At 41.1% G+C, this 22,203-nt stretch overlaps 1 protein-coding gene across 1 annotated transcript in view; it reads left to right on the plus strand.

The window, feature by feature from the left end:
- The first annotated feature begins 308 nt into the window (after window positions 1-308).
- rimbp2b (RIMS binding protein 2b) overlaps window positions 309-22,203 on the plus strand; it is a 107,107-nt gene continuing 85,212 nt past the window's right edge. The window contains exons 1-3 of the mRNA XM_042488465.1: window positions 309-374; window positions 471-602; window positions 17,241-17,378. Coding sequence (XP_042344399.1) covers window positions 309-374; window positions 471-602; window positions 17,241-17,378 — 336 coding nt within the window. The remainder of the gene's footprint in view (window positions 375-470; window positions 603-17,240; window positions 17,379-22,203) is intronic.

Consider the following 22,203-nt stretch of genomic DNA (forward strand, 5'->3'; position numbering starts at 1 on the left):
TTAACAAACCAAATTAAAAACACCACTATTCTTTTTAAAACTGCCAACTTACCCACGTGCATGTGGTACAAAAGTCTTTATAATTTCATAAATAAAAGAAAAGAAATAAATCTTTTAACATGCAGCTTTTTCCTGTTTTTTTTTAATCATCAAAATGTAATTTTCGGTTGTTTTGTAGTTTTATGTATTTCCTGTGGCAGCTGTGCTGTCTTTTCAGTCTGTGTGTCTGTGTACTGACAATAATCCAACATCCATTATTATGTAACTCTGCCGAATACAGATATTTATAATCTGGACATGCTGGCATTATGACATCATCCGGCACTGCTGACCATGACAAGCGTTCGGGGAAGCATGCAAACCGTTCTGTCATGGTAGGTTATTGCTTGTAACAATCAGAGGATGTATCATTGAGATTGTAATGCGATTGATGCATGGCTTAACGTGATATCTGTTTTTTTATGCACCAGGGGACAATGGGTTGTCAGAAGACTTGCAAGGTGGAGAAACTCCTGAAACAGTCTCAGTGGGAGGCAGCGTGGAGTCAGAGGCAAAGGTTAGCCACAGCTAAGAAGAACAGCCGGATGAGAGGCACAGATAAGGTGAGCGTGGTGTGCTGTTAGCCTGTGCGTTGCTTGTAAAGCTTTCGATGAATGAGCTTTGATTCAGCCGTGTCTGGACAGTGCCGGGATCAGCACTTGTTGATGCCGGCAGCCATAATCTGACCTCACGCTGCACTCCTCAGCCAAGGCTCTTTACTGTCACCAAGGCTCATCATTAACAAGTGCAACCATATGTGGCACTTAGCGATTGTGTTTCATCTTTTATGCAGACGATTTAGCAACAAAACAACAAGATTTTGTAGTGCTTTATTTACAGTAAGTGGTGTTTACTTGTTTACAAGCAAAGAGATTACTCAACATGACATTATGTAATATGCATTTCACTGAATACAGTGTAAAATTAACAGTTTCTACAAACTAATTGCATTTGGAAATGGTTTGATACACGTTCTGCATTAGTTTATAGAGTAGATACCCACATCTAAAGTTTGTATTTGTGGAAAACATGTTTACTTGTTCTGTTGCCTTGTTTATAACCATAATGCTTATGAGGCGTGGGTTAAAGAATATGAATGTCAGGGAGAAAGTAAACATAATAAACCACAAGGACAGAAAAGAAGCTGAGGAGTTAGTCAGGCGTAGAAACACTGACATTTTTCCTTGCATTAATTAGCATGCCATTGAACTACTGGTGGTGCATTCCTGTGTGCAATAGACTCATAATTAAGAGTACATTTAAAAGAACAGAGCTGCTGTTCAAGCATCGATACTGCAGAGATGAGATGATACAAAATGAAATACAATTCTTATCCATATGTGCAACAATGCAGCTGGTTTGGTAAATAGCCGGTGTATCTTGTATCAGTGTACATGTGCAGATTAACGTCAGTCTGTCATCACAGAATGGTTGGAGTTTTTGTATTGTGTGTGTGAGTGTGTGAGGTACTGCTTTTGGATGTGGAAATGGATGGTGGATTTTAAAAGGGCAGACTGTAAATCACTTTGAGCTGGTGTAGCTTAAAATGATAGTTCCCCTACAAATGTAAAAATTTGAGCAAACTAAACTTGACAGGAAAAAGTTCATTCACTCAACTTATAAGAAGTTCAACTGTTGAGTCACTCTGACTAAATTTAGAGATTCTATATTAACATATCTTAATTTAAGAGCCCGTTTATTATTTGAAATAAAGTTTTCATAGCTGCTTCTGTTGGAGCCCTCTTATACCAGAATAAAATTAAGTCAACATGTGACAATACTGACAGTAACTATAAAATAATAAGTACAAAGGGGAAGGAACTAAATTAAGATACTAACCTTCATTGTGGTTTGCATAGTTTTCATTATTTTAACATCAGCAAACATTATCATAACATGTATTAAAGACAACAACACATCTGTTTTCTCTAAACTACAAAAAGAGCGTCTCTGTAGTTGTTTTTGTCTTTCAAACAATGCATGCTGTGAAGTCGGTTAATATGCTGTACAGCATTTTTTTTAAATCTCATTTTATTTTATGCTGATTATGTTCCTTTTTTAAACGTATTTTAATGAGTTGAGTAAACTCTGCTGAGTGAAGTCATTTCACTTCGAATGAAAATGAAAAACTAAAAATTTAAATTAAGGAAATGTATGCATTGATGTTTAATTTAGTTCATGAGAGGATATTGGTTTATTCCACAATTTCTGTATAATGTTTTACGGTGTAGGTTGATGACAGGTCTCCGATCCGCAGGGTTGATTTGTGCCAGGCTCTGGCCATTTTTATTATGTGTTTAATTGGGCTCGGGTCAGACTCAGGCTCATTTAACTTCTCTCCTTTCACTGAGCCCATATACACGCAGAGCACTCAACAGACTGAGGAGCCAGCAAGGGAGATGTATCATATTGTATATTCGTGATGCGCAGATTGCATGTGTCAGACAGAGAATAAAGTGATGTCAGGGGCCAGGATCTGACTTGGGCTGAAAAGTTGGAGACTTTTTTGAGCAAGGGCCAGGCAAGGGTTTGAGCACCACAGGCCAGGGCTGGGTTAGGGCTGGAGTTTTTTGCCCTTGTAGGGATATATTTAGCAGTGCGACAGAAACTGTTGAGGCCAATGATGCACTAGAACCATTTTTCAGAGCGTGGTACATAAACAGCGGTAGATTCTGTTTTTATGCTCTGGATTTGAGCAGGTATTTGATGGAAAGTAACTGACTATGCTCATAGCTTGAGGATGCTTAGTAGAATTATTCAGTTGACTATGTTGTGACACAATGTTTACAGTAGCATTTTCCAAGAAGAAAGCTCTTCTGGGTACTTGTGAAAGTCAGTGTCTACTGTCGTAAAAGTGTTAGTGTTATTGTTGGCACACTGTCCTCTCAGTGGGCCATATTGCCACTGCACAAAATTGAACAGCTTGATTAAATGCTGTTTGCTTATAGAGACAATAGGAGAAGAGAGTGTGAAGCTCTTTCAGATACCTGCAAAAAGAGTAGCAGGTTTTGTTCTCACACACAGCCTTTGCCTATTAAGAGAATCCACAATCCATTGAGAAATGCATGTGCGTCATTTCAGCAGACTCGGCTTGCTCACGCATTCTTGTTTTGAAAGCGCAGCCAAAGTCTTCAAAAAGGACTCTGATATAGAAACAAGAGGCGTGCAAGTGCTCAGTGGAGGCTGTTATGGACAGCATTAGAGTGGCTCACTATGCAGGCAAACAGCAGGAGGCAGGACAAGACCTGCTGTACTTAACTTCATTATGTCTGAAGTCAGTGCCACTGGTCTGTGGTCACAGTCTGGCATTTACGGAATGAGGAAGATGATTGACGTGATGAACCCAGCATGAGGTTTTCTAACTGAAATAAAATGCATATCATTTTGTCCTTGAGACTATATTTTCTTTATTTACAAATTATTTTTTTTTGTGTTAAGACATTTGTTTAAGTCTTATCTGACTGCAACAATATTTATCTAGAAAACTTCAGTATTGCTCTTTCATCATTTCTATTTGCTCGATATAGGGGCTACCTTAGCTTGCTGTGTTGTTGTTCTTGCAGCACCTCACAGAGGTTTTTTTTGTTAATCTGCAGAACCTTTCACAAAAGGGGATGTCAAAACAGTTGTTCACACCTCCAAACGTGTGTCAGCCGGCCGAGTTAAGGCAGGCCTGGAGCTCCTGGTCTGCCTTCTGACATCCTCTGACAGCTGTCTGAACAGGTTTGGTTCCCTTGTACATTCTAAGGTAGGCAGGCGTCCTGTGAATCATTATTTAAAAAATAAACTAACACGGGACCAGCAGCAGCACCAGCACCTAACATGCCTTGATTCCACTTCCAGCTTAACGTTAATTTTCGGTCTTATTTTTTTTCTCACTTGACCCAAACTTTACCTCCAGTATTTGATCTGTGCAGCTTTGCTAAAAAAGAATAGACCCAGAAATGAGGAGACCTACTCTCCTTACTGGACAAACAAATACATTTGAAGGTCATTCATTACATCCTATAGTCATTAAAAAATGGGAAAAATAAAAAAGATTGATACACACAATTCCCTTTAGTCATCATGATCAAAGAAGTCTAATGCTTGCAGTTCTTATAATCCTGCCGTGTTATGGATTTAGTTAATTTACAAATGGCCCTTGAGGTGATCTAATCTACAGTGCACTTGCCCATAGCAGCTAATGTTATAGTGTAAACATCAGGTGTGCTTCCTGTTTATTGATAGACCTCGGCACCTCCCTTTTTAGTGTTTACAAACCAGGTAGAGGACATGGGTGGGACCATTTGACATCAATAGTGTGTGATGTCCCAGTGCCCTGAGTGTTAACAGCCACTGTGCTATATAAGCTCTCAATTGGGATTGCAGAGAGGGTCCCACTGGAGGGGGAGGGAAGGCACTAAACAGAGGTAAGGAGCTGCTGTGGTTGCTAGGCATCCATGCTGAGGAAAGCATATCTGTTTTGGGCCCTGCTCCTCCTCTTTCCTTTTTTTTTTTTTTTTTTTAACCACAACAGAGTGTAGCACCGCTGTCAGCCACAGAGGGCAGCCATACTGCACACGCTGTGCCTGTTCTCCTCCATATCTCCCTATAGTGAAAAAAAACCCAGGATGGCCCAAATAATCCCCCTTAATACCCCTCTGCACTTGATTTCCTGATCTGTGATTGGATGGTAATGGTGAAGCTGCTGTTTGTGATAGCTGATTGGTCTGGCCCACCGTTCAGTGAGTGAGGGTTTGTCAGGCTGAGCCTCCGGGTAGCCCTCTGTGGCATAATGACCCATGACGAGGCGAGGCAGAGTCCCTGTATCAGCTCGCAGAAAATAATAGCCGAGAAACACTGCAACAAAACTGGGAGCAAAGACCAAGGGGGACGCCAGAGAACCTCACATGACCTTGCCAGCTTCAATCATGGCTGCTCATCAGTGGAGGTTAGGTGGGCAGGCGGTACGATGGAACACGTGGCTGGAAGGCTTTATTGACAGGATTGTCTGTGACTGCTGAGAATAGGACAGAGAATGACCAATTCTGATTAAGGAAGACGAAAGACATCCTGGAGAGGGAGCACTGCTCAGTGCTGCTGCGCACTGCACTGCCTCTGCACCCCTGCGTGCCTGTGTCTGTGTGACTAAGCGTGTGTGTGTGTATGAGAGAGAGAGAGAGAGAGAGAGAGAGAGAGAGAGAAAGGGGGCGTGTTGGTGTGTGTGTGCTCTGCTGCACAGCCACGGTAGTGTGAGCTGAGTGATGCTCGCTGGCTGTCTCTCTCTCTCTCTCCCTGCGCTGCCTGGCTGTGCCTCTTTCTGCCGAGCATTGATGAACCATTTTATGCTACAGAGCTGCCATAGCCATCGTCCCGGTTCTGCTGCTTCTCTGTCCTTCCAACACAGTCGGAAACACCTGCCACTGCATCGGCTCTTAAACCGATGCTGCTAAGGTACTGTACCGTCTACTGTCTGCTGTCAAGTCGTGTGTGTTTTTCTGAGCGAAGGATTGTTGTGCTGCCTCTGCTGCAGGATCCCTGTGCTGCTGCTGCTGCTGCTGGAGGGATAAGGATCATCATAACATGTCTTAATGTCTTCGACTCTTAGCAGCTACAATAATAGAAATGCACTCTTCTGGTTATCGTGCACATGTAGCCCCTCACCCTTATATGCATTTCTTAAGAGATGGATGAAGATGTTTTAAGCTGTTCTGCACATGAGTGCAGAATATCCAGGTCTGACAGCACTGAGAAGAGCCAGAGGACATTGCACATCATTTGCATGCTGTGAGGATTCACTGTCATATTGTTGTATTGAGTTTGTTGTCCTAACTGAAAACATGCTGCAGTGTGTTTTAAAAGAATACTTCAGTCGGTGTAGCAGGATCAGTGTGTTTAATGTCTGTGGGTGATATAACGTGATTTTCGGGTTTGACGTTGGTTCCGGTGGTCACTGCCTTGCCTGTCAGATGGCGCTTTCTTTACAGTCGACATGCAGAGGAGGAGATGTGTTCGTTTTAAGTTGAGAAATAAAAACATTAGGGTAAATGAAGTTGTGTGAATGAATCTGAGATATGGATGCTAATTGGTAGACAGCAGTCATCTGATCTCCATCAATTTGCTTCATTGCTTGCACAGATTTTGTCAAACGTTTGTGCAGATTGTCCATCAGTATTATATACCAGTGTAGACTGTTACTGATACAAGACAACTGCTGACACTTTTCTTTGTTTTCCCCACATACCAAAAAGGTGTCCTCAAGTGTGCGTGCGTGCATTATAAATTGACGCTGGGTTGCGCGAGGCATTAATAGATAAATGTAACGGATATACAGTAAGTGTGTCTGTTTGTTGTGTCATCAGCTAGAGAGCTCAGTTTGCAGACAAGATCCTATAGGTGGCAGTCATGAGAGCAAAGGGTAGCAGTGGGAATAAACAGTGGAGGCTGAACTGTGATTTTCACTGTGCAAAAATATGTTGACTCTGTGTATGTGTGTGTGAGAGAGAGTATGTGTGCAGGTATGGATGTTTCTGCTGCCTCCCAAGGTCACTCATTTGAGGAGCTCCCATAATTAGGGCCGTCAGTCTCAGATATGAGAGAGTACTCACAAAGTCCCATTCATACTGTAGCTCCTGCTGTCCACCTTGACAAGCAGGCATGGCCATTCATCATTTCACTGGTTAGCCCTGAGCTGCCAGCAAGTGACTTTTATCTTCACTATGCACAGCAGACGGGTATTCATATTTCTAACCTAAATTTGTTGTCTCCGCAGGGAGTTGGGGAGAGGAGGTAGGGTGGTGGTGGTGGTGGTGGTGGTAGTGGTGAGGGAGTTCAAGGAGCGAGGAAGAGGAGTGTTGAGAATTTCTAAAATCCAGCCCTGGGTCAAATAATATTTGCATAAAATTCTTAATGTTTATTCCCTCCTTCTGGTACCACCAAATGGGTGGGGTTTACCGCATTGGGAGTTCAGACATTTTGTTTTCAGTAACAGAAGATGAGAGAGAATTTAAATTAAAAAGTGTCTGCTCACTGACTTTATTCCATATCGGAGCCATCTGGTATTTGCTTTTATAGAATATGAAAAAGACCCAAGGACACTACCTTTTTTGTCCTTTGAAGTGGGATATTTGAGAGTTTAAATACATTAATAGAGTTGAAAAGCTATTGGCTGGTATTTGTTTATTAAGACATTTTAATGAAAATATTTTTATATAAAGAATTTAATTTGCTATCAGAGTTATGACCTATATTTACTGAGTGGGACATGCAATATTGCATTACTGATTTTTGTTTTTTTTTGGCTATTTCGAGCAGCAGATAATAGATATGAACACAGCACAGACATATCACTACCTTTTAAGGTAATACGGCAAGCTTGTTAGCGAACACTATTTACACCCCCACCAGACATGGAGAACATTAGCATCCTTTGGGAGTTGTGTTTATGTGTGAAGTATTTAAATACCTCTTTTGCATGAGACCCTTTGTGTCAATAAGATTTAATAAAAAAAGTAAATTATATGTCTCCCTGGAAAATGTAAGTCCAATATTCACTCTCTTTTTAGTTTTGTTTTTGGTCTCCAGCAACTCCTGAAGTAAATAAATGGCTCCTTAGCTGCTAAATAATCCACAGTGTTCACCAGTAAGTCACTAACTTTATTTTGTATTTTGGTTGAAATTGCTTCCTGCTTCATCTGGAAACGAGGCTGATGAGAGCACTAAGAATAAACTAAACATTAAAATCGTGCGCTATTCAATTAAAACAATAAGCCGAAACACACAAATGCTCGGTAAAGGTGAGAGGAACTCAGATCTACTGAATAGAGGTGAGGATTTGGGTGATAATTCTATGTTGTTGTTTTTTTTAACATACAGGTAGACATTTAAACTATTGTTAATGTAAAATGGTTAACTGAAGCAGCTTTAAAGCTACAGTTGGTAACTTTTGTGCATGCGTGTCATATGTGCTGAAACTTCCACAATATTGTGAAATGGTAAATGGACTGCACTTGTATAGTGCTTTTCTAGTCTTCTGACCACTCGAAGCACTTTACACTACATGACACATTCACCCATTCACACACTGGTGGCAGAGGCTACCATACATAGTGCCACCTGCCACTCACTAACCAGTTACACACACCCACACACCGATGGTGCAGCATTGGGAGCAATTTGGGTTCAGTATCTTGGCAAAAGATACTTCGACATGTTGACTGAAGAAACCCGGGGATCAAACTGCTGATCTTCTGATTAGTGAACAACCTGCTCTACCTCTGAGCCACAGCCGCCGCAAAGGAGTGCATGAGACAAAAAGTCACGTCCTTCTTTCTCTTCCTGCTGCCTTGAAGGGCATTTGCTAGAATCTAACTCGGCACACTGAAAACAACCAATCAGAGCCAAGGAGTCTCTAACGCAGTTGTAAGTTTGACCGCAGTTTAGAACAGTGATTGACATGATGCAGACTACAGATGAGACTCCTCAGCTCTGAGTGGTTGTCTTCTGGGCAGAGGCTGCATGGCAATTGAGTAGGCAGAGGAGTATGATTTTTTTCTTTCACACTTTATCTTTCTCATTTAGTGCTGTGACAATTTAGACAGTTTCAGCAAATAGAAAGTTTTTTTTTTAGTTACCAGCCACAGCTTTAAAGTTAAAACAAAAAAATTGCCAATGCTCTCTGGTGAACAACTTTTGTTATGGGGAAACATATCTTTGACATTTTCTTGTACACTTACTTTGGCATACACTGCCAACACTGATATACTGTATCTGTGATAAGCTAAAATCGTAATTATAAAATTGCCATGCCGGTGTATTAGTTTGGCTCTGGGGCTGTGAAGCAGGTTAAAACAAACGCTATGCATGTTTAAAAAATATTAATAATGCTTTGTAATCAGCAAATTCCATTTGAAGCTCATCTGTTTAAGTCTATGTAAAGATGGTTAGAACTTTAAGAGCAGCGTGCAGGGTGGTGACATAATTGGCAACCTTTTGGGCATTTTGGATGTGTACACAACTGGCAACAAATTCGGAATTGGGGACAAAAATGTATTTGAAGTTTTCTTTACAACACAATTCCCTTTCAGAATGTGCCCATTTGAAATCCCGTAAGAATGCATCAGCGTTCTCCTGATTGTGTTGTGTGGTGTGTACATGGCTTAGTGGATAAGCTGAATAGTATTGGTAGTATGAATCATTGTCTCCAGTGTTGGTGTCGGAGACACAGAAGTGCAAGGCGGAGTGCTGAGGCGCTGAACATGGCTGCTCAGCGGAGGATGTAGCAGTGTGAGAGGAGCATGGCTCAGCATGGTCCTGAGTGACTGAGGCTAGGCTGTAGTAACAGCTGGAACACTGCTGCTGCTGGCGCCTGGATGTGGCCTGGATAAAGCACGTGACCCCGCCACAGTGTGAGGCATTAGTGATATGAACAGCAGGGTCCACGGCCGCTGTTACATAACACCATCTTCACTGGGAAATCTCTGGTAAAGATGGCTCCGGGAGACTCAGTGACAGCAGAGTGAAAGTGCATTATCATTGTCAGCATCCGCATCACTCGCACGGATTGTTGGACTGTCCCGTGCATGACAAAGCAAGCATGTGTCTCTTGTGTGTCCGGAGGGTATTTTCATGTGAGGACAGACTTACATGGTTGTTTTGTGCAATATATAAGCCCCTCGACTAGATCCGCTCTACACACACGTTCAGTGTATGTGTGTACATGGTCTCGTTTATGTTACTTACATGTGTCTCTACGCTAGCGTGTGAGTGCTGCACTTTGCGTCTTCACATATGTGCATGTTTACAACACATGTTTGTGTTACGCCATAGCTCCCGCAGCTAAAATGTAATGTAAGTAGATGTGTTGTGCCAGCTGTCGTCATGTCGGCAGTTTGAGTGACTGCTGTAGCCGGGCTCAGACGGCCATGAGGGACTAGCTGCTGACTTCTCCGGAGGTCAGAGGAGAGTAGCTGGTAATCACCTCAGGGATCTGACTGCATTCATAATTGATTGTTCCTGGAGTTGATCAGGGCTGTCCACTCAGTCAGATGGACAACACTGATCTGGTGTAAACAACGTGAGATTAGATGAGCCCCCGGAAGTTAGTCGTAATAGTTCATTGTTAGGGTGAGGCTTTTTTTTTTTTCCTACTCCAGTTTACAGATGTGATTGACAGCTGTGATATTTTCACAGCAACAAATGTTTGCATTAGAAGCTGCAGGCACCACCATGGTAGTCAACCTTATGGTAATGTTTAAGCTTCTTCGGTGTTACATTTTTAACGACGGTCATTGCATGACTTTTTAAGAATTGGTGCAAGGGAAGCGGCAGAACTCCATGACAAAGCACATTTCATTCACACCAACAGGATTCTAGTTAGCACTAGCCAGGTTCGATGAACAAAGTTATGCAGAGTTCCCACACTTTATTACCAATGAATTTTAAATATGCGTCCTTAACTTTTACGTAATGTTTTACCCCATTTCAATGACTTTATTTAAGTAGTTTAAAATATGTAGGCCTATAGAGAGCCCCAGTAATGAGTCCTCAAACCTAGAAATCAATTACTATTTCAGCACCTCTGCCTTCCTCGTCTCAAAGTCAGTGGGTTTTTTGAATGAGTTTTTGGTTAGAAGCCTTAAAGAAGTTCTCTGGTTAACCCTGGCTTAAGGCACTTTCAAGTTTTGTTCTATGACATAAAATAAGTCAGTAAATACCTAACTCAAATACCTAACTCATAAACATAAAGCTTTTAAGCGTCTTAAAACAGAAGGTTGCTAACAAGTGGCTCAATGAGATGAGAGTACGTCATCATGCCAAACTGCGCCAAATGAGCTTTGCAGCCTTGAAGTGGTGGTGACACGACTGTAGTGTAGTTTTTGTTAGCCCAGCCTAAGCTTTTTACTTCTGGCTATTACATTTAGGTTTCAAAAATCCTGACAGTGGTATTTATTATTAAAGATTATCTTGCTTATGAAAACATATATCATAAATGTTTGAATACCACAAAGCTTTTTTTCTGCAATGATCAAAAAGCTAATGGAAAAATCCCAGAGGCTTTTTGACGAGGTAACCAGGGCAAAGTTAACTTCTGCGTTGTCCTACAGAAAAACATCCTCCCTGTGGCACTCTATAGCCATTAAAAAATGTACTTCTCAGGTATTTGCACATAAGCAAACTGCTAGCACTTGCTAACTTTCCTTGCTAATTAGATACTCCTGCTGCCAACTAGCTGCGCATACCAATAAACCAAACCGACACACAGGGGTGCTCTCCAAAATGTCATGGCCGCGCCCCTTAGAAAACCAAAAATCCTGTAGATGTCAATGCAATTTGAGGTGTGTTTGTATTATCATTTTGACCAGTTTTATGCATTTATCGTTTGTCAGACAAATAATTGTTTCATGTCTAATAACATGTGACATGTCTTATAATTGTTTTGCAACATTGCCTGAACTTGAGTGATAGCGATTTCAAGGGGGATCGCCTTCATGTCCCCTCAGTCTTCTTCTGTCCAAGTGGACCAGTGACTCAACGCACTGTACAAATATTGATTCTCCACATTTCTCCACATATTTAATTGAAACCATCATGAGGCATGTTGTCTGTAAATAACCAGCCTGTTAATAGCCAACTGTTTGATCTAGGCTGAGATTTAGTTGGAGATGGCAGTCTGATGTTACTATACTGTATGACTGTACTGCAGCAGCCACCCACTCAAGCTAACGATTGCTATCCATCAGTTATAGTTGTTAACAGCATCATTAAGTGCTTCACTACACTTACACACAATAGTTGCGCATATTATATACCTCAAACCTCAGAGTGAAAGTCTTGGTTAATCTGCTACCCAACAGCTTTTTGGCGTTTTGTTTTTTTCGTCTGTCCTTATATGACAATGTGTTTCTTCCCCTAAAAAGGGAGTGCCACCTTAGCGATGATGCTATGCTTGTTTCAACCGTCACACAGCGCAGTACTAGATTAGAAATTGGTATTACAAGGAATATATTTCACGTAATGTTTGACATGTTTTGGGATTTTTATGAACACATTGTAAACAATAGTCAAAACAGTGTATATTGAAAACTTTTCGAAACAAATTTTGTTAATTCCAAACCATTTCCAGGCCTGGAAAACATTTTTTCTAACTTCACAATTTAGAAATTTCATGACTGTACACTTCCAGTTTTTAAAGCTCAAAGCAACCTAATCACAATGATCAGGATGGTTTTACCAGGCTAGGTTTTCTCTGGCTTCCTCCCACAGTCCAAAGACATGCAGGCTGGGTTAACTTGAGACTCTACGTTGCCTGTATGTGTGAATGTGAGCGTGAGTGGTTGTCTGTCTCTATGTGTCAGTCCTGCAATAGTCCGACAAACTGTCCAGGGAGTACCCCGCCTCTCGCTCTATGTCAACTGGGATCGGCTCCAGGCCCCTCGCGGCCCTGAATAGTTTAAGTGGTCACAGGTGGATAGATGGATGAATATATAAAACATTTGAGATGAAATTTATAACAGACTTGTGTGTGTCTCTCTGAGCTGTCAGTGAGTCCGTGTTTGTGGTCAGCTCAGTGAGGTGGAGGGCTGTCTGGATCCTGTCTGAAAGGTGGACAGTCGCGCCTGAGGAGGGTGGGGGCTGGGGATGATTATGTGGATCTTGCCAAAATCCACAGGCAGCGATGATTATTTGTCAGGATTTGCTTTGTAATAAAAAAGCTTATCTCCACAGGTTCAATCTCGGTCTCTACCTCTGTCTCTGCCTTTCTGCTTTCAGGTTTTGCTGACTGCATCTGCTTTGTCCAAACTGTACAAATATCTAAAAAGCATAATCGTCTTCAGTTACACGTTGCATAGGTTAATTTAACCCACTAAATTATGTCTTTCCAAAATGCCGACAGAGTTATGTGAAGCTGGTTCATCTGATTTATTCAGCTTACAGTTACAGTCAACAGTAGGCAGCAGAGCAGGGTCCTCTGATGTCTCTAACACCATGTCCAATGTTCATGTCCTTAACAGGGACGCACTGTACTCCATGTATTGTTCACCATGTTGGAGGTTTATTGCACTCTCTTTGATAACATGCTATTGGCAGGCAGTGCGACAGTCACACTGTGCCAGTCAGTTCAAGGCACGCTCGCTGTTTCGCCACCACTTTTAATGTTGAGGATGATTAATGAGACTTAATGCTTTGTGTTTATGTGGGGATGTAATTGATTCTAATGTCCCGATCAAGTGGAATTTCACAGCAGATTACTGGAAAAAAAGATGGGCTATACAGTGGGTGCTGCAGCGCGATGATTTCTGTTTTTGCAGTGATTCATCTTTGTTAAGTGTATGATGGGACATGCTACATTGTTCTATGTTATAGGTCTCTGTGGGCTTGGTAAGCCTGCTGTCCAATCCGCTGCCTGCATGTTGGCTCGTCAATGAACAGGGGCACAGGGTAATTGCATGAAGAAGCTATAATAAGGTGGATTGAATTAGCTTTGCCCTGACTAAAATGAATTAAAGAGGCCGTCATGACATACAGACTCCCAAACTGACTCATTATACCCGCTCAGCCAGATATATCATAATATACTGTATTATTTTAGAGTTGCTGACAGTCAAAGACTACAGCTCAACATGGGTTTGTGGAAAAGCCTGCATGCTGGAGGAACAAACAGTGTCTAATTCTGCTTAATTAGAAATGCCTGCATGGAATATTCATCCTAGTATAAATGAAAACAGAAAGCTTACCCTCGGCTCTGACGATTATCACAAATAATGAGCCCATACTGTTCTGAAATGTCAGTCAAACAGATCCCATGTGCGTGTCTGAGCTGGCCAATCCCCTACACGGTGATTTAAATGTTTGTGAATATTTCTTCTCAAAAATGTTAGTCATAAATAACTATGATTAGTCAAATGATTAGTCAAATGATTTATTAGTTAGTCAATAGAAAATTCATAGGCAACTATGAAAAAAAAATCATAATATTTAAAAAAAAATATTGAATTTAAGCCCTGCCTTCTCAATACTGTGTTCTGCAACCTGATGCCATACACTGGATGACTTTGAAAAGACATTTAAAGGACTAAAGTGTGACACACTTCCAGCCTCCTTTGGTTGACTGTGCTATCTTAGGTGGGCGAAGGCTGAAGGAATGAAAGGCGAACTGTTTCAGAATTAAAATTCTCACTAAAATAAGTGCTGGAGTGAAAAAATGACTTTTGTCCACTTTTTTCTCCACTTTTTCCACAGTCCAAGAGAACCAAGCCTTCTTCACTTTCTTCCTCCTCCTTGTAGTCTTCAACATGCTTGCTGTCTAACCAGTTTGGTGCTGGAGAGCTAATTTTTGTTTACAATGTTCACGTCTTTGAACTTCACAATTTGCATGATCCAAGACTAAAACTTGCGACAATATTAAACATGCTTGATTTTGATGGAACATCAAGGTGAGAAAAATACAGATTTAAGACAACTCTGACTGAGTTTGATGACCACTTTACACCATATGATAGAGATCACCGGAGTGTGCCGCGACTCTAGCAAAACACTGATGATTTTATTCCGACACTGTGAATTGTCTGTGACAGAGAAAATGCTTGAAAAGTTGTTTGGTGTAAGGCTGGTCTTAAGCGTCAGAAAACTGTGGTGGTCATTTCTAAAACAACTGTTAAATTTGGTTAGGGGTGCACGATAATATCGGCACATCATCAGTATATCGCTGATATTGGCTAAAAAATGAAATATCGGAATCGGCCAACATGCTGATTTCTGCCGATATTTCTATTGACAAAGTGATCATGGAAAAAAATCAACCCTAAGTTGAAGTATTTTTCATATTTTCCTCAATGAATAATATTACATACCCTGAAAAGCAGTGTGTTAATTTCCACTGCAGAGAAGACCTAATGATTACTAAAACTGAGTGGGGATAAAAGTGGAAATATCAATATTGCCATTGGTTATCAGCCAAATGAGTTGTTATATATCAGTATAATGGATATAGGCAAAAAAACCCAACAAAAAACTATAAAACTATATTGTGCATCCCTAGATTAGTTGATAATGGAAATAATCAGAAGTTGCAGCTTTGACAAACAAGACTTCTAAGGAGTCACCTGTACTAGTATACACTGGTAAAAAATAATATCATTTTCATCCAAGATTTTTTGCATGAGTAGGTGAATAAGTAGCCCCGTTTCCAGAGTGAATGGCATCTGATGTTTAGGTGAGGAGCTTCCCAGCACCTATGAAGATTCAGGTGGACGGAGGGACAACATAGCTTTAGGAGTCATGCCCTAGGGCATGGGTACAGGGCAAGACAGAAACAGTCCAGATGTCTGTTTTCGTTAGGGAGGTTACGGCACTGCCTCCTGCCATTAGAAACAAACACTAATTGCCCATTGGCCCCAGGTTGGAGATGTGCAGCTGGGGACATGTAGCTAAAAATAGCACTGCTTGTTCCCATGAGTGGCGGGCACACAGCACCATAGCATTAGTATTCAGCACTAAAGCATGGCATGGACAAAAAAGGTCATCTTCTGGCCACGGCCACAAATGTCAGGGAGGGGTACAAAGCGACACCAACACAGGGTGGGTGAACTGCGAGCAGCACCTCAGGCTTCGCCCCCCATTTGGACCAACCTACCAAACCATCGTCCTCTGTCTGAACACTGGCAGGAAAATGTCACATGGAAACAGCTGAGCGAGTGTCATGACATCCTGTGTTTTGTTTGTAGCTCAGCAGCAACCACGCTCGTTCAATGAAGTCTTTACGTCCATGCAGCGATGGCCTTCCATGCTTGAGTCGAGTTACAGCTCTCCCTCTATGACACAAAAGCAGCATCTGGTTCCACCTGACTGGAGCCATGAATAATTTAATAGGGGGCATTATTATTTCCAGCCAGCTCCACTAGCTTGGCAATAACAAGCAGTTTAGGTAGTGCTATCAGCATTGCTGGCTAAGTGGTTGAACATGGAGAGAGGATGTTATTTTACCTCGTTGGCATCTTATACTTGTGTGGGTTTGTAAGTATCTGGTTGAATGAGTGCATAAGTGTTATTTTTCATTGATACACTCGGTCAACATGTTGCTTGTTTGTTTGCAGATTTTGGGATGTGAGTAAATAGAGCTGCGCGCAGCAGCTGGATGACTGGAATAATAAAATTAAGTTACTAATCAGTTTGTCTTGTGACATGCACAGATGGACAAGCACTGTCCATAATTTGATTTTATGGCTTATACATTATAACTTTAAAAAAAAAAAATCTATATATATAAAATATGATTTTTTAAAAAAGAACTAGATTGCACAATAATGACTTTATTAAACATGTAAGAAAACTTTAGTGGTATACCTGGGTCCACTGTGTTTCCAAAGCAGCAGGCGTGCAGGTAGTCAGAAGATACTCTATTGCTTCTGTTGTTGGACTGTGGAGATGAATGAAGGGGGAGCGCACTGTTTGAACTGCATGAGTGTGGCTGTTGGCTGTTTTTCCACTCAGACCACCTGCTGGCTCTAAGCGGCCACTCACCGAGACTCAGAGATAGAGTGCTGGCAGATTTCATCACCAGTGGGACCAGCAGTGGTAAAGGGTTATTTGGATAAGATAGCCCAAAACTGCATGATTTAACAGTAAAACTGCCATAATTATACTGATATTGTAAAACCTCAATTAATAGTCCGTACTATTTATTTGCTTAAACCGCTGAACTCAGTAGGCTTACATTTGGGGCAAGGGTTTATTTGGGATGGGCTGTTAATTCCTCTCACACGAAACTGTTGCTCAGCAAAGACGGGAAGTACCATCAAATTGTTAATTGAAACCTATTTTTTTGCATCTCTGTTGATTACTCTGCTGGTATAACTGTCTTCTTTGATGCTCATGGTGTCAAATTAAAATAAAATGAACCGAATGATTGAATTGTACAGAATCATAAATTATTTAAATTTGAATTATATTTATATGCAGCTAACTAACAGTAGCTCCAATAGGTAGCCAAAGGACTTCTATAAAAATGAATTGCATGGTACTGGATGTTTAAGACAGGCATTTATTGGTCAAAATATGTAGCCATATCAGGCTAGTAACAGGGAGTGGGCGTTAAATTGTGAAAGGCCTATATTTGAGGTTTTACAGTAATTAACCACTGTTTTCATTCATGAGAAAATGCACAATATTGTTATCACTGTATTAATTTTCTGTTCTTTTCTGTTCCTCCCCACCCACAGCTGAGAAATGAAGTCTTGCCCCTCCAGCTCCCAGGTGTGCAGCATTTGGACAGCTTTCGTCTTCTAGAGGACAACAGCGGAGCTCTGAGACTCAACCCGGGGACCCTGAGCCACCAAAGGCAAAAGCAAAAGTTACTGGTGAGTTGACTGTGTGAAAGAGAGATAAAGGCTTGTTGATGCTGGGCTGGGCATGGTCCATCAGGGGCAGCTGGAGACGGCCAGTGGAGGCATTTGCTTTCAGCAGTTGTCGGGCTTTCATGTTCCTCTCTGTGCTTTGGATTGTGAACTTGTGAACCATGAGTTATTTCTCCTCCAGTTGTTGGCTTAATTTTGAAATGAGCTGTGCTCGTTTCTGCCTATGTTCACTTAGAGCCATTATTGGGTTTAATTGGGGTTAAAGTGGCAGTTATCTTTGTGATTCATGTCCACTGACCGTGTGGCGGGAAAAAGTCAGGAAACTATACCTCTTAACTTTGGCCTATGTCTTCAGTTCATCCTTGTCTGAGAAGGACATCGAGCCTACAGAAAGTTGTTGTCTGACCGGCTGGTCAGCTAACTTAGCATATATCTTAGTTAAAACAATTTAGCTGTCATCTATATGTTCCTCATGAATGATATGCCTGTGATCGTATTTCAGATTTTCCCTGTTTTTAGAGGAATATTTTTATAAATATATGTATTTTTTATTATTATATATACATAATAAAATCAACACTATGGAAATGAATAGGCCTAGGCTCCATTACTATCAGTGCAAAGCTGGCAACTGCTGCTGGCCCCCAGGGACCCCAAAGGGCCCAGATTTACTGTGTGGGAATTTTTGGTGATTTCATTAACCCTAACTTTATTAATACATACCACTTTAAGCTGAAATGTTAAGAGTGCTAAAAGTGGCCTCTATATTTTTACCTACAGTTATCTTGACACTCTTGTATAGGGGCCCTCAACAAAAATGACGTTTAAATACCATGCTTGCCCTCAGTTGTTCTGAGTCAGTTATTTATTGTTTTTCAAAAATACTTGGATGCAGTCTCTAATACTTGCAAACAAAAGGTTGGTATTCTCAGTTCGGATGGTACTGGTTTCCTTTTATGCTATGGTTTAGGGTGTAAAGCAGTTCCTCCACTAGTACGAAGATTAGCGATTCAGTCCTTGGCTCCTCCAGTGTGCATGTATGCTCGGGCAAGAAAGTGAACCGGGAATCAATGTGAATGTTTTAATGATGAAAATGTGGTTAAGTATGGTGGCCTCAGCCAACAGTGTATGAACATGAATGTGACTCTGTAGTGTAAAAACGCTTTGCGTGGTCAGAAGAGTAGAGATGCAAAATGGAAATCGATTTATCACTCCATTTGGTATCTGTCAGCTCAGTGTACTGTATGTTGAGGCTGCTACAAAGCACAGGAGAAGCCTGTATGAGCCCAGCTAAACCCAGCTGAGATAGTGTATAAATATCCAAAACATGGCATGTTACTTTCTGGTTTAAGTACTGTTCTACCTGTTCAGTGTCATTTCCTGTGGAGCAAAGAGACCCAGTGGCCATGTTGTTGAAAATGCCGCGGACAGTAAACGGCAGGTTTCCAGAGCGAAGCTGGCGTCGCCTTCCTCAGGCTTCCTCTAGGCTGCGATCTCACAGCGGAGGCTGCTTGTAATTCCCCCGGCTTCCCCTGACGTCTGTGGTTCAATATGAATGAGCTGCATCGATTAGACCTCAGTGTGGTGCCTGCGCAAAGGGGGAGTTGTGTGTGTGTGTGTGTGTAGCTGCTGGCTTTCTCTCCTGTGTCTCTTCAGCACTTACCAGACTGTTGTTTTCACAGAGGGTGACGTTATGGGTGACATCTTTTGGCTGAACCATAAACTGGAGCTTTGTTATTAGCAGCTTTTTCTTCCGTGTTAATGAAGAGTTAATGTAAGTGATATTTCCCAGTGATCCAAAGAGATGCATATTAGTTTCTCATGTCACCATTACTGCCAGTACCAAAGGTGTTGACTGTCGCTCTTTTTATTTTCCCTGGCTCTAGTTCGGATACAGATTTGCAGGAGCACAAGATATTCTGACACGCCCTTCACTCAGAGTGTGGCCTTCTTATTAAAGTCTGCCAGCTGTAGTCTATAGGGGTGCAAGGTTAGCACCACTGACTGTGATGGTTTACGTAATGGGGTGGTGTGAACTTTATTTTTAAACTCTGTGCCTGCTTGTGACAGGGTTACTCGATAATTAACTTGTGAACATTTCTTAAAGGAGCGCCTGCCATTCCAGTCATGTGCAGCGACATTTCCAAAGCAATCAAATTTGAATTAACATATTAAAATTGAGCGCAAATACTATTGTGTAAACTCTCTGAAGATCCTGCCTACATATGCTTATGACGCCTAACAGACAGACTGTTAGATGTGACTTGTGGAGTTCATGGTTTTACTTGTTGTCTTCATTCTGCGCTACATCTTCTGATAATTATAACACCCTTGAACAAGGTCTGATCACATGAAAGCTCTTCCCTCGTACCTGTGGCGGTTGCCGGGAAACGAGTGCTTTTGAAGTCGACGTGCATCCCATCTTGTCATTAAGCTTGTGTTTTGCACCGCTCAGTCAACAGAGAAATGGACTGGGAGGGACAGGGGGGATTGGTGAAGGGGGTGGTTTTGTTAGTTCCCTGAAGTGGAAAAACAGCCGATTATGGATCCTGAAAGATCGGTGTAGCATCAGTAATTATCAATAGCGAATGGTCCTACGTAAGACCGAGTGAAGTGGTAATGAAAAACTGACAGAGCATGAGGCACTTCTTCGGCAAGCTCCATTAGCCTGCAGCTCTGTTATCTTATGATGGAGATGCAATCAACAAACCGCAGACGCACTCTGGTAAAGGTATCTTCCTCGTGTACACAGCCTGTCTGCAGCCATTACATCTTCCCGCCTTATGCAGAGTGGGTGTTTTTCCTGAGAGCGGTCTTGATAAAAGTGATGTTTTTTTCTTTGCCATAGAGATTTTGTAGCCTTTGTTTTGTCTTACCTCTGTTGCTTGTCCTCTTTTAGGCATGCAGATTTGTGCTGAAGAGGGAATTTCACAGATACGGTTTTATTGTTATTATTCTGCACAAGTTGACATTTACATAACATTTTCCTCTGTTGTAGGACTTTTTAGTGTATGACTGTAGAAGTTTTCAAGATCAAGTAAAATGGCAGAAGAAAGAAGCAGTACTGTCTTCAGTCACTTTCATGCCTATAAATTATGAATCTACAGTTTTGGAAAATGCATTCATAGGAGTATTACTACAGTCGTACTTTTCAGTCACATCCAGACAAGACTCAGTGCTCCATGTTTTAAGCAATATCCTGCTCAAGTTGTGTTAATCTGATCAAATTAATGCATCCAAAGCAACAGAACAGAAATTTTACACCAATGTTGTACCGTGGTTGGGCAATATAGCCAAAATCTTCCATCATATTATATGGAGATTTAAATTACAATACAGTAATTGCTCTGTGAATTCAATTAAGAAATGTTTTAAAATAACCAAACTGTACTGCATCACATTTGATTATTTTCTTTTATTTGGAATTATCATACAAACAAACACACAAAGGCTTCCCATGAGACAACACTTGAGTTAAAAACAAAAGACTCAAAACAGGAAAACTTCAATCCTTTCTAAATGGAAGCTTAAAGGTTCCTGAGAACAAGAATTGTTACAGATGTTAGAGGTTTCAATATAAATATTCACTTTTTTATGTGCCCACATCATGTTACCTTGCAAGGCAACTGGATTGGCAAGATTACGCAAGATTACAGGAATCCAGCCTGGAATATCTCCGCAGTGGGAATAGTATTGCCAAATCCCTACCCATGGACACATTTGTACCATTGCACGGTAAACACCATTATATAGCCTAACCCTAGGGTTGGGTTTTGACCGAATTACATCTGTACTGAAATGCAGGTACTGACATTGACTGGAATGTGAATGGTACCCATCACTGCTTTGGCAAAAGGAAACACAACATAAATACAGCCCAGTCTCACATCAGTGGGTTTTCTCACAAACCCACTCTTTCTAAAAAGGGTTCTCTAATAGACTTCATAAAATAATGGACTTTGCCACCATGACTTCACCCACTGGTTTGTAGCGTGGCATTTTGAAGCTTTGAATTCAGCATTTTGGCCGTCACCATCTTGGTTTTTTTGGGGCCAGGATTGACCATATTAAGAGGAGAGGGGAGATGAGTGCCTTGCAGACAGCCTGTCACTCAAGTGGCCCCATCCTTAAATATGCCCAACTTTAAGCCTTAATAAAATGTAAATAGGTGAGCTCACCTCCTGTGCAGTTGTCATGAAAGTTGACATTAACTATAGAGACTATGGGTAGACAAATTATCAGCCTGGCTAATTATTGGGGCTGATATTTGGGATTTTGCAGTTTATCTGTATTTGCATTTTGTGTTAATGATTGCCAATCAAATTAATTAATTAATTGAAAAATGCAAAGAAAGTGTCAGCATTTGAGGAAATTGTACTTTATCAAACCTTGGGAAGCTAATTTTATTTATTTATGTTTTATTGAAATTTTCTCTTGACTTTATAAAAAGTTGCTTGTATTTAATGTTTAAAGTCTCAGTTTAGCATCCTACTGTTTAGCATCTTTTGCCAAACAGTAGCATCAGTAGCAAAAAAATGACATTTTTCTTACAGTGGACTAGAACACAGAGTTATTAATTGACTGATATGACTCTGTACCCCCCCTCCCCCAATAAAGCAGTATTTTCAAAACCCCTGAGTGTACTGAATTGCGAAAAGGTGCATTTTATTGCTCAGGAATAGAAATTTAATTTGCAAGAGGAAGATTGTGTTACTACTTCTTCTAAAACTTACATGGCATTGCTTTATAAAAAACAGGCATTGCAGGTGAGGCTGGATGTTTCTTTATCTGATAATCTGTCCCTGTCCATGTTTTCCTCCTGCTGTGC

The sequence above is a fragment of the Plectropomus leopardus genome, chromosome 6 (genome assembly GCF_008729295.1).
Source record: "Plectropomus leopardus isolate mb chromosome 6, YSFRI_Pleo_2.0, whole genome shotgun sequence".
Lineage (NCBI taxonomy): Eukaryota > Metazoa > Chordata > Actinopteri > Perciformes > Serranidae > Plectropomus > Plectropomus leopardus.